The sequence below is a fragment of the Centruroides vittatus genome, unplaced genomic scaffold (assembly GCF_030686945.1).
Source record: "Centruroides vittatus isolate TY-2023 unplaced genomic scaffold, ASM3068694v2 contig_545, whole genome shotgun sequence".
Classification (NCBI taxonomy): Eukaryota; Metazoa; Arthropoda; class Arachnida; order Scorpiones; family Buthidae; genus Centruroides; species Centruroides vittatus.
In genome coordinates, this window is record NW_027122321.1 from 423,734 (window position 1) to 437,841 (window position 14,108).

A 14,108-nucleotide genomic window follows, 5' to 3' on the forward strand; every position below is an offset into this window, starting at 1 on the left:
TACCAATATTGGGATTCTGGGTTACTTATATTGATACAACTCTCGATATTCTTAAATTCAATATTCTAATTTCAAATATATCCAATATTGACAAGTTGGATTATACTGAATTTAGTGATTTTTCTATGTTGGAAAATGATTTAACTTCAATTATCCAACATTGAAAGTAATAATTTCCATAAAATCTACCATCATAATTTTACATTCTGTACAAAGTAATTCATTTCCTATACCAATTAATGTACTTCCTTTCATATTTTTGCGGTTTAATTAATTAATAAATTCTTTTATTGCCCGAAAATTTATCAAAAGATATCAATTTTCACTTTTATAATAAAATATTTGTCGTTATAACTTATTATATTAATAATTTAAATGATAATTTTATCAGATAAATTTATCATGCTGCATGAGAGTAGTAGTATATTGGATACATTTTTTGATCTGTGAAGATACATTAGAAACCATTTATAAAAATGATTAATACAAAAACAGCTTTAGGAGCGATAATAACATTATGATATTTGTATCATTTATTTCGTATAAAAGTAAAAGGCTGTAGGAAGAAAGAATTTCATAATTGGATATAAATTCGGTAACTGATTACCTCCTTTTTTTTCTCTTTGGGATGAAATACATTTCTTAGCTGCCCTTATATATAGCTCTATTAGTTAATAGATACGTAAAGATATAATTTATCACTAAAAATAGATACGAGCTGTCATCAGCTTAGTTTCGACAAGGCGAGGATAATCCTTATCGAATATGTGTCACTATAAATCATCGTATACTTTAGACGTTTATATACTGTTAATGAAAGTAATGTATTATGTCAAATGATAGTATTAAGAATTTATATACGCTTTTTTAAGTTTCTCAATATCGAGTGTAGATTTGTTATTATTATTTAGAAATAATAATCTGTTTCTTTACTAATCTTCACAATAGATGGCACCACTTTAAAGTGTCGCTTGTTTTTATTTAAAATAATAAAGTTTTGTGGAGGTTATTATCGCTTTAAATTTTTTATTTTATTATTTTTTTCGGTTGATATTCATCTTTTATAAAATGTTTTTATTGTTAAATTTTTAATAAATGCTGTAAAAATGCTTTAAAATTATTTTTTCCACGTATTTAAGACGACAAAGATTTCATTTTTAGAAGAGGTTTTTTTTTATACGTTTTTGCGTATTTTTATGGATATTTTTAATTTATATAATAATAAATATGCTTGATATTTTAATGTAATTATTTACAAATTTGTTTAAAACAGCAATTATAAGTTATACTGAAGTTATTTATAAAAATAAGATTGTCAACAGGTGGATTGGAAACTCCCAGTGTAAATATTATAATAAAACGGTTTAAAAGACTGGAAAATGCTGTTTTTTTATGTTATTTTAATATATTAGCTACAGTTAATTTGAATAAAAGGAAATTAAAATTAAATATTTACATAAACAAATATTAAATTACATTTTTAATATGATATATGATCAATGTATAACATGATTAAGTGTAAAAGTAATTTAATTTTACTAAAAAAATATTTAGAAAGTTTATTTATTTTTTTCTCAAATTAATTTACAAAAATAAAAATTTAAATATTTTTATTAATAAAATTTCCAATAGAATTATTTTCTCTTTTGAATTTTTCAAAACTTATTTACATTATTTTTCATGTATTTTTTTTTAATACAAAAATAATTTGATATAAATATAATATAATGAATATATATTTATATGTTAGAATTGCTTAATATATTTTCTTTACTTAAAAATAAACAAATTAAGCAATCTGGTATTTTCTCAAGCACAGAAAAAAGAACTTAATTATCTACATTACCACATAAATGACTAATTTCTTATATTATGGCAAATAAAACAAAGAAAAATAAGTAAGATGTATATGAAAATTATATAAATTGTAATTTATATTAGCTTTACATAAATAAAAAAGAATAAATTCATTTTTTAAATCAAACTTACAGTTTTTTTTTGCATAATAAATTTTAGTTGTATATAAAATACCTGTTGTATCTATATACTTATAGCATATAAATAAATAATGTATAACTTTCAATTTTATAAATTACAATTTATGTTATTTTTATACAAAAAAGGGATAACATTCAATGTATAAATCAAAATTATAAATATTTACAATGGAATTTTATTTTATAAAGCTTATTTCTATCTCTATATAAAATACCTGTTGCAAGTATATGATATGTATTAGTTAAACTTAATAATCTGTAATTTATTTATTTTATAAATCAAAATTATCTTTTTTATACTAGAATTTCATATAAAAAAAAGCATTATCCTGGATAAAATACCTGTTATATCTATTAAATCTATTAAATCCTAACATGTAAATTAATATAAAAAAATAATCTTTTATTTTTTAAATGATGTTTAAATTATAATTATAATACACAATTTTGCTGAGTGTGACTTATTATTATTTAGACTACATTGTTTGTAATTTAATAACATTTAGCATATAAACTCATCATACATTATTGTTAAATTACTGTAGTTATAGGTCATACATAAGTTAGTTAGAGTATGGTATGTTGTACATCAGGAAAATAAATGATACAGATTCTGGTTCATTAGCAGTACTTTGAAAGCAGCAGTTTGCTTGAGGGTCTTCACTTTATTGATGCAGTTTAATGAATTAAAGACTTATAATTGAATAGATACTGATGCAAGGTTATAGGTTTCATCCACCTGCTGAAGTTCTGAATGATAATTTCAAATATATTATATTATATTTTAATGAGACTAACGATTAGCTAGAATTTTAAAATAGTTTGATACATAATTACAGATTTAATATTTTTGTGTAGTAAATAAATTGTGAATGGCCAAAAAGAATTTGTCAAGGTCAGAATCATTGCTAAAGTGTGGATTTTTATGGAGAATATGGATCAAGATACCATTTTCATTAATGGATTACACTGGTACTTAACGTTTAATACTTAAAAGTAAGGCTGTTTTAGAGGATGTTCAGCGCTGTTTTTTCTCTTTCTGGTACTTGAATAAGTCTTAAAATACTGATAAAAATCTACCGAAATGGCATTGACACGATTTTTGCTTCTAATGGATTTTACACTGATTATATTCATTAAGTTGTTTGATTGAAATTTCTCATTTCTTAAATCAGATTATCTAGAATATCGTTAGAGTCACAATCTTTAAGACAAATATCCGTCCAATAATAATAACTGATGTTTGACGTTCTTGATCTTGTTAGTAAAGGATATTTCTCCATAAGAAAGAATTATTTTAGATAAAGAAATAAAACTTTAATATAAGATTATGGATTAAAAAGGTCAAATATAACTGACATCCAATCTTCTGAGGTGAATTCAGCTGACGCCAAACCAAATCAATATTAGGTACTACGTTATAGCAGAGAGTTGAACAGCCGTCAGCAAGTCACACAAGCAAATTAATCATTTATCACCTTTTTTAAAATAAATTTTCGATACGAATGTATAAATTAAGTTAGAAGAATTTCAATAAATTTAATTTAAAAATATCTTTAATTTCATATTTTTATATACTCTAAAGTTACATATAATTTCTTAATCATCTTTAAATGGATAAATCTAATTAATTATATCTAATTAATCATTTTAAGTATAAAAATAGAATATATATATTTAAATTTCTACGTAGAAAAACGTTTAAAAATACAATTTAATAATGTAAAATTTAATGCGTGATATCTTGAAAATGTCTGTATTTTTTGGTTCATCTCCAAGAAGATTATGTAAAATGATCTTATTCAAGCATTTAGAAAATTCACTTTGCAACAGTTTAAAAATAAACGTAACACTTTATAGAGTAATAATGTTGTAAAATGTCACGTAAAAAAGAAAAAAAAGAGGAATAACAGGAAGGGAGGGAAACGAAATTTCGTGACAGCAATCAACTGGACTATATCATGTTTGGAAGAAAGTGGCAGCGAATTCAGAAATGAACAAAATGGAATCTTCACATCTCAAACAATGTCAGCAGCGATAATGGCTTCTTATCAGTCTGTAACGTTGGAAAAAACCAAAGTGACATTTCATTTTCCTCTAGAAGAAACTTTCTATAGAAAAGAAGTCAGTTAGCCCCATAAAAAATTAGCTTTAATTTTCTTAAAGTTAGCTCCAAATATCTAAGAAAATCGCGAATTATTCTATGAAAAAAAAAAATATATATATATATTTATTTATTTTAAAAGAATAATTAATAAATTACATTTAAAAGTATAAGTTTAATAAATTAGGAAGAAAATGATTTTAATTGACAAAAGCAAATTTTCATTTAACGATTCGTAGTAAAATTGAATGAAAATTGGATTTGATTAAAGCAATTACTAGCGAGTATAATGATGAATAATGAAAGAATAATTTAATTTCATGATTAATTTATAGAAATGAATATAAAATTGTTAAGCAATAAGATTCAGCATGCAAATATTTAAGATTAGAAGGATTTAGTATGTTGAAACGGTGATGATTAGTTGCGGTCAAGAAGATAGAGGAATTGACATGATGATAAAAGAAAAGAAAGCGGTAAGGTAATGTTTTCTGGATGCGAATGTTGACCCAGATAAATAAAAATCAATTGAATAAAAATAAACTTCATGTCGTAGAATAAACTACATCTGGAATTTCGTGTCCGTCAAACATACAGCATTACAATGTAAATCATCTCATTAAAGTGCATTACAACTTAGAAAATATGTAAGCCTAGTTAAGTGCAGAGATAAACGTATTAAAATTAATTGCATTTATGTAGTATTCATATTTTAAATTTATGAAATTATTAAACTTGACTTGTACATTTTAAAAATGTTTTTTATTATTTTAGAGAAAGAAAAGAATTTCTTGGATTAGTTTTGAGAAAGTTTCGCTTAAGTTATAACGAATTTAATTAATGCTTTGATTTAAAATTATTATACACAATTAATTAAAATGATGTTTAATTTTAAAATAATGATTAAAATATACGAAAATATTTAACTTAAAAGTATAAACAAATATTGAAAAATGTCTTTAGAGAGAAAATAATTAAATTTTAAGTTCTACAAAAGTTATTTCTGTTAAAATTTAAAATTTTTACAATTAAATTAAGTAATTTAAAGATTTCGATTGATTGTAAACGTTTTAAATTATGGAAATGTCCAACTGAAAGAAGTTAAAGTTAGTAAGAATCGACATCATCATTTCTAGATGAAGTCGATTCTGCATCTTTAATGCAAATATCTAAGGATTCGAAAATTGTAATTTATGCATTAAATTTACTTTAACAAAGAATTTAAAAATAGAGGGTCAAAGGTTAAATAATTGAAATTGAATGATTACAATTTAAATTTTCGGTTTTATTCGAATTCTTTGACATCATATCCGGTATAAGTCCGATTTCCGAGCGGAAACGGAAATTCTGCTCGACTAACCTTCTTGGTTCGGTCAACGAAATTTATCATCGAATGAACAGGACGAAAACATTCTTTCCTCTTTATTGGTGCTTTCAGGAAGATCTTTCTACCTTTTCCTTACTTTGAAAATTCGCGACGATTCCATCAATACAATTGGAATCGTGATCGAAGCCACCTACTGAAAGTTTTATTTGACAACTTTCTCACTTTCCTGTTATTTTCCACTTCCTTTTATTTCTACTTTATATAAGAGAAAAAGTTCTATTTTTTCCCCTATTTTATTTTTCAAATTTTAGAATATTTGTGAAGGATTTAAATAAAACGTTTCCATAGAATCTTATCAACTCTGTCTCATTATTTTCATCCATATATAAGGAAAATAACTTTTATTCTCCTGGATGTAATTCAGTAAAAATCGAAATAAAATAGAATAAAATTATATAGAATATTTTCTTATTACTTTCTATAAAAAAAAATACATTTTAATATTTGGAGTAAATGGAAATTTTATTATTTAATCCAAAAATATTATTTTACTGTAGCATTTTTAAGGTATTAAAATGAATTTATTTATGTTTTTTTTATATATATAATATATAAATTTATATGTTTTATGATCATAAACGATTTTTTATAATAAAATATTGAGAAAAAATCTTCAAATCTTTTCAATTTCTGAGATTATTTATCTTAAACTGTCTTTTTTTCCCCTGATAAAAGTCAATAACAATTTCAATTGTTTTGTATTTTTTTAAAAATAATTTATACATCCTATAAAATTATTTTATTAAATTGACATTTATAATCTGTGTTTACTTTCATCTTTTCACAAATGCCCTGATCTATACTTTGCCAGGAGTAATTCTTAATTAAGTTTATTTTATTTTTCTATTTATAAAAATTTAAATAAATTATTTTTTTCTATATTAAATAAGAGACGAAAAAATATATTTTTAATTTATTTTATTATATAAATTTATAAGAAGTGATTTATTTTAAATCATCCCTGGAGGAAAAATAAGTATTGTTTCTCTCTATTATAATTCATAACAAAAGGATTCTTTAAAGATTTGTAGAGTATAACCGATCCATAAAAACCAAAGTTTTTGAGGATTCGTATTTTATAATTTAAAGAAGTTATATGCCAAAAATCCTTAAGGAGTCAATACGATTCTTTAAAAAGGATAAATATGGATAAAACTAGAATAAGTTAAAGGACTAGCTATAAGTCTTATAAGGACTTAGACAAAGAACTGGCTATAAATTCTTATAACTAGCTCGTTGTCCAAGTCCTTACAGGATTTATAGCTAGTTCTTTAATTTATTCTATTTAAAACTTAGAAAATAATGTTTTTTTTTTTTTTCCTGAAAAACTTTCAAGTTTTTTTTTTAATTCATCCTTTATGGTTTGGATTTTTATATTATTTATAGAATTTCACCCATTTAACAGACCTCAATACGAAGCCACGAGGTTGTATTACACTAAAATTACAAAAAGAGTTGAATTAAATTTTTAACTTTTCTACTTTAGATTTTATTTTACAAGAAAAAGAAATATCATTTTTAAATGTTTCAATTTTAATAATTCTTATTTCAAAATATTCTCATTCTGTGTTTATAAATTTGATTTTTGTTTACCATTTTCGAAATTTAATTTCTCGAAGATAATCATCATTCCAATTTAATTTCCATTTCTAACTTGATAAATATTACGAAGTAAATTCATTTAATATTTAGTTTGTTTCTATATATGAAACTATTCCATAAATGTTAATAACAATAAATTCTGAAATTTAATAGATTCAATTCCATCACCCCAAAAAAAAAAAATTCCTTTAAAATTTTTGCGTTTTTTAATCTTATTTTTATTTAAATTAAAAACTTAAATTTGTATTTTTTTTCTTGTTAAAATTATAATTTTTATAATTTAAAATTTTAAATAAGGTAATATTTAATTCCGAATTTTCTTGCCAAATATTGCAATTTTTAATTTAAAAATTGTATTTTCGTCTTATTTCAATTCTGAAAATTGGAAATATTGTATTTTTATATCTCAAAAATTATACCTTTTTTTCATTCTACAAACTGTAATTTTTAGCACTTAAATTTGTATTTTTTAATATTCAACATTGCAGTGTTTAGTAATAAAAATTCTATTCTTTAATCTTAATATTGTAATTTTTAAACTGGAAAACCACATTTTTCAAATTGTGTATAGAAAATTTTAATCCTGAAAAATGAACATATATATATATATATTTTTTTTCCACTGACTTGAAAATATTTTACAATTAAACTTTAGAATCTTCCTTTTATTAATTTATCACTGATAATTGTTTTAATTTCAAATATTTATTCTACAAAGTTACATTTAATTTAAACAATTTCTAACTAACGTAAATTCTTGGAGTTGTTTGAATTACGTTATTTCTTAATCCTTCTATATGTAAATTTTACTTCGATTTTAAAACAGAGAGTAGAAGAGAAAGCTAATTCCTTCCTTCACCTTATCCAAATGACAGTTACCATATTATTATTATTGACGAAACTTTTCCTACTCACATTATTAATCCTATTAATCATTTTATCATGTTCCTTTTTTCTCCTTTATTCTCGGGAAGTAAATTGAGTAGTGAACTCATAACAGTTCACTTTGTTATCAATCAGTGGGTATTGCCCATCTAGAATATTGTATTTTGATGTGGCCTCCCCTTTATAAGGAAAATGTCGATCAAATTGACTCCATGATGCATTACTTCCTTTGTTTTTCCTTCTTTTTTCTTATTTTTTTAATAAATTTCTATAAAATTTTTCGCTTCTGGAAATATATACTTTAACCTTTAACAAATTCTAACTTTTATTTATATATTATATTAATCTTTCTCATTAATTTAAGGATTAAATTGCTTTTGGTTAAGGATTTTATTGGTTTAGGTATTAAGGATATTTTACTTATTACAAACTTCATTTATTATTATTTTTAATCTCTTTTATTAATTTAAGGATTGAATTTTAATTGGAATTAATTAAAAATTTGATGTAACATTTACATTATTTAACTTATAAAAATCCTACAAAATGTTATACTCTACAACTAAATAATTATTGTTTACAGATAAAGAAATTATTTTTAAGTTTAAAAAATCAATTTAATATATTGTATAAGCAATTTAAACGTATTTAAAAAGAACGTTTACTGGAAAAATATGTTTAGAGTGTGTTTTTAATGTTGAAAATGAAGCAAATAGTCAGAATATTTCTAAGGTTCTATTGTTAAAATATATTTGACAATGAGTAATTCTATAATAAAAAAAAATTTTCTTTCAGGTCCTCTTTGAATCAGCTATGAAACACTATCGAGTGTTGTTTGCCATCTTCTTATTGCTTTGTGCTTCCAAAGGATTAGAATGTGCCACAAATGGAACAAGGCCAGTACTGCCAAGAGGTAAATACACTTCTTTTATCTTCACTCGACGGCATTTTTTTCACAGAAACTCAACTTTACTATTACAAAAACTTGCATAAACTTACGTAAAATCCATGCAGAATATTTATAAGTTATAAAACACAAGATGAAATTTATGTTTTATTATTTTCCAATGAGATTTTTATGTGATTGTTTTTTTAGATATGTTTAGTATACGTATCACGTCGAAAATTTCATTCGTTAAACTGACAATTTAATTAACTTTACGCTTAATTTGATGAATTAATTTAATATAAATTAATTAGTTAATTAGGTTTTAGGATTTAGTAATACTTTTAATTAATTTAACAGATCGATTTCGATCTGATTTAATTGGATCGATTCGGATCGATAATCGATCTTTTCTTTCTTAATTTGATGAGACTTCTTAATCAGTATTGTATTTTTTAAAAATTATATATAAATTTACTCGATTAAATAGGTTTTTTAAACAAAAATTTACTGATTTATTTACTCATTTTTCATTAAACAATGCGAATGGAGATTCAAAATTGTTTTGCATTTATCATCATGTTAATTGTTCCTAATAATCAATTTTGATTTGGCTTTCAAATGAATTAACTTCTAAATTATTAATTGTTTGCTAGATTTAAGCAGAATTTGCTTATTTATTGGTTAATTAAGTATTATAGTCGAATATAGTTTTAATCGTTTGACGTCTTTATGTACACGGAGAAAAGATATAAAACTATAAAATGCGCTACTATATTTCGAAATTACTACATTCAAAACTTTAAATGACATGTGGATAAACAAGTTTTGTTCATCTTCGATCATAAAATCGTACGAAACAATGTATAAACATTTATATTTACATCAGGAATTCATTCTAATTATACAGTTTTTCATATATATCCTCCTGTTATTTCAGCAATTAATCGCTAAATTTCTTAATTTAGGAGCTAATATATGGTAATTTAAATAAAAAATAAGTGCTTTTTTATTAATTACGTTATATTTTGAAAGAAGTTTAATGATTAATTACCGAAAAAAACAAAGGGTTTGCATGTATAAGTTCGCTTACTTCTTTAAGGAGCTACTTATTATATTGGTAAATTTAAGAAATAATATGAGTTAATTTAAGTAAAAAGTAAGTTTAATAAATTAATTATTTTATAATATTTCGTAAATTAATTAATATAGTGATTAATTCTTCAAAAAAACAAGGGAATAATGTATACAAACTTCTTATTTCTTTAAGAAAGTTAATCATTATTTTGCTTAATTCAAGAGAATATAAGGTAACACAGATTTAAAAAAAATTACCATTTTTATTAATTTATTATGTTTATTTTAAATTAAAATTGTTAAAAAAGTTATTAAATGGGTATAAATAATCCCCTTCTTTAATTCACTCTCGCACGTTAAAGTACTTTAATGCAATTATGTTGGACATAAGCTTGAGAGTAAATTTAAGTAGGATTTTATAAAGTAGATTTATAAAATTTCGAATTTTTCTCATCAGAGAACTTAATTTTACTTTATTTTTTTCACTACATTTCATTTTACATTAAACCGTTTCACTTGAAAATGAAAAGCGATTTGTCGGTCTAACTCTATGGAAATCGATTGGAAGAGACATATATGCATAGAAAAAAAAACAAAAAACAGGAGCTAATTTCACTAAAGTTAGCGAAACAAAACAAAAGCTAAAGAGTTAGTTTTGAAATTAGGTTTTGGAAAAGATAAGGAGCCACGTCAGAACAAAATGCAACTTTAGGATAACATCGATTTAAATAGTATCAACGAGAGCGCAATTCAGTTAACGAATTCCAGCATTGAGGATTACTGTGTAAGAATACAATAGTTATAACTGTATTATGTAGTTATTTACAGCACAGAGAATAGTTTATAAAGTATTTTTAACACATTTTACTGAATATTCGATTAAAAACGTTACTATATCGAGAAGATTCAAGTCATTCTACTTGCCTATAAAAGAGTGAAGAAGCACGAAAAATAAGATTTAATGGTAGAAAAAAGTTCGAAATTTTCGGAAATAAATTTATTTTAAGACGATGAATGATAAAATTTTATGAGTAGAAGGTTAGAAAGAAAAAAAAAACCATGATAGGAAATAGGGCAGCTGATGGGAAATTCAAACATGTCATCTTCTATGTCGTCTCTTCTCCCCAACCTAATAAAGGCATTCTTGATTTTGGGTACACTATATATGATATCAGAGTAAAGTAACTGAACCTGAACGTACTAGGATACTTACATGACGGATTAATCGTAGTTTGTGTGTGCGAGTATGAGGAGGATATTGGACGTGTGCCAAGCAAACGCTGTTTTGAACCCTCTGGAATCACCATCTTCGTCTCTCCGATTTCAAAACGAATGGAGTTTCCACTAGTAAAATGGTAGAGATGTGTTAGGGGTTACGTACTCAACGATAGACATAAATCATTGAATGAATGGCTGGCTGTCCACAACACGCATCCTGTTTCTAAACCCACAAGTGCTGCCAAACCACTCCAAGATGGAATATTATGAAGGATTTTGTACGTTGCTTTACCTAAATGCATCGTCATTTCATCCTATTCTCTTTACTTTTTGTTTAAAAATTTACATTTTTTTTTAAAGAAATAGTCTTTATTTTATGATTTTTTTTATCTTAACGAGAAAAATACATTGTAAATTGAAACTTAAATCTTCTTAAATGCGATTTGATTAAAGGATTTTTAACGGGAGAAAAATTCAATAATTCTACATTTGTTTGAAGATAAAATTTAGAATTAATTCAAGATAAATTTTGCATAATTTAAATTTAAATTCTTGAATTTTATATCGATTATGAATTGAACTAAGCGTATTAATTGATACATTTAATCAACGTAACTCGTAAATTAATGCTTGAAACTTAAATTCAACAAAGATGTATCTCCATCCCTATGCATTTATCATTCTATTTTATGGTTTAAAATGCTATTTAATAATAAAAATTCAATAATTTAATATTAAATTTGAAATAAATCATATAAAAACAAAGCTTTTTATTAATCAACATTAAATAATTAAGTATAAAGAATTAAACTAGAATGAAAAATTTCACCTTTTCCATTTAAAGAATTACGAAAGTTCTACTCGAGTAAGTAACTTTTAGTTATTTATCATGGAATAAATTTGAATTTAGTTAAAGATGTAGCAATATTGTCACTGATATTGATCTCTTTGTCCCTCTTGAATATATTATTCTTTCCAGTTAACTTGTTAAACTACTCAAACTGACATACCCCTTTTTTTTTCTTTTAAAAGCTTAATTGTGACTCCCTTTTACTATTTATAAGTTTTAATAGAATCTTTTAAATAATCAGGAGTATTTTATAATAAAACAGAGAAAATTATTTATATATTTATTATTTTTTTTTCTAACATGTTAATCTATCAATGGTGGTGACAACTTAAATGATAATAGTCAACATCTGGAAAATGTCCAAATGCTTTAAGCAAACGTATATAGAATGAAAACATCATTCACAAAATTTTATTTATATCTTTTCAAGTAAATAAAGCTACGAGAGATGTTCTTTGACTAAAAGATATTAGCTTTTGATATCCTTTTATGAAATTTTTAAAGTAGAAGAGGAAGGAGGAGAGAAACGAAATCGTTTTGTGAAGCTTTCTCGGCTCTTATCTTCATAAATTTATATTTTTTTAAATAAAATTTTCGTTTCATTTAATAAAAATAATGATTTATTTTATAAAAAATACCGTTTATATTTTGTGTAATACGCTTAATACATATCATTAAATCGTTTTCAAACGTTAAATTTATAAACCCCCCTTCGAATGAAGGGGAGAGTTTGTAAATATCTTATTGATTTTATATGTTAATTTGGCTTTTCTCTCTAGATGTATAACAAACTTTAAACTTCTAAAATTTTGCATTTAAAGCGGTATAATCTTTTCTTCTATAATCTTTTAATTCTCATAAGAATAGAATGTTTAGTTTAGGAGATTGTTGGCATTCAATAATGTCATTGAATGTCTTGTTTAATCTCCTTTGTCTAGGGATTCGATCTGGTTAGTAACCTCCTTATGTACCAAAGGGCAATGTTGAATGTTAAATGAAGACGTTACGTCCTCACCTCGACTCGTTTACATTGACTAGATGGCCATAGTTCTTAAAGAAAGGAAGCCAATGACAGAAACCGGACGCGTAAAGCTCCATACTTTTACAATACGTGCTGAATAACAAGGAAATGCTTTATCGTACCATCAATCGCATGTTTATATTCTTTCAGTTTAAATTTATTGCCCAACTACCGGCTTATATTTTGTAGTAAGTAAAACTTATGTTCGCTAGGAATAGTAACTGTTTCGTTCATTCAAAACACATCGCACATGTATTCTCTTTGTATTATACACCCCCACATACACCCACGCATCCACACGTACACATACAAAAATATATATATTTTTCCTTTATATCGAAAATTGTTGCAATGCTTCTCTACGTCTGAATTTTATTTCTAAATATGTTTTCTTCTTCAATAAAATATGTACACGTGTATACATGAATGATGAGTGATTTGATATCAGCATCAAAATGTATTCTACCTGTAAATGTATCAATCAGATTTTATTATTAAATATATATATATATATATTTACTATAATTTTCTTGTATTTTTTATGTTTTAATTAATTTTTTTCTTGTATATTCTGTGAAATAACGTTAGAAATTTAATACTACTTTTTCGAATTTAATTAAAAATTTCTATATTAAATAAAATTGAACAGAACTTACTGAATCTGTAATTTATATAAAGGGAAATATCGTAATTTTTAAACAACAAAAGGAAATTGTTCTTTAAAAGTTATGAAATGCTTTAGAAAAAAGAACAATGTGTTATATAACTACAGGTAAATTATTGGGAAACAATGTATTGCTTTAAAGAAAAATATGAAAAAGGATAAGTTATTTTAGAATTGTTCATCATTTTCTAAAAAAATTAAGAATAAATAAACTTAAAAAAATAATAATAACCCAAAATCTTCGAAAAATGAAATTGTAATTTGAAATACAAAATATTCGAAAGTAAAAGTGAATAAATAAATATATAAAATTTAAAATACAAAATAATAATTACACGTATGTCTAGCTTTATGTAGCTTTTGCATGAATGCAGAATAGGAAAAATAAAAAAAAAATAAAAAAGAAGAAAGGAAGAA

General features: G+C 23.9%; 1 protein-coding gene across 2 annotated transcripts in view; it reads left to right on the forward strand.

Moving 5' to 3' along the window:
• Ptp69D (Protein tyrosine phosphatase 69D) overlaps nt 1-14,108 on the forward strand; it is a 442,542-nt gene that overhangs the window by 111,833 nt on the left and 316,601 nt on the right. For both annotated transcript variants that reach the window (XM_067274239.1, XM_067274240.1), the window contains exon 3: nt 8,771-8,888. In XM_067274239.1, the coding sequence (XP_067130340.1) occupies nt 8,771-8,888 (118 nt within the window). The remainder of the gene's footprint in view (nt 1-8,770; nt 8,889-14,108) is intronic.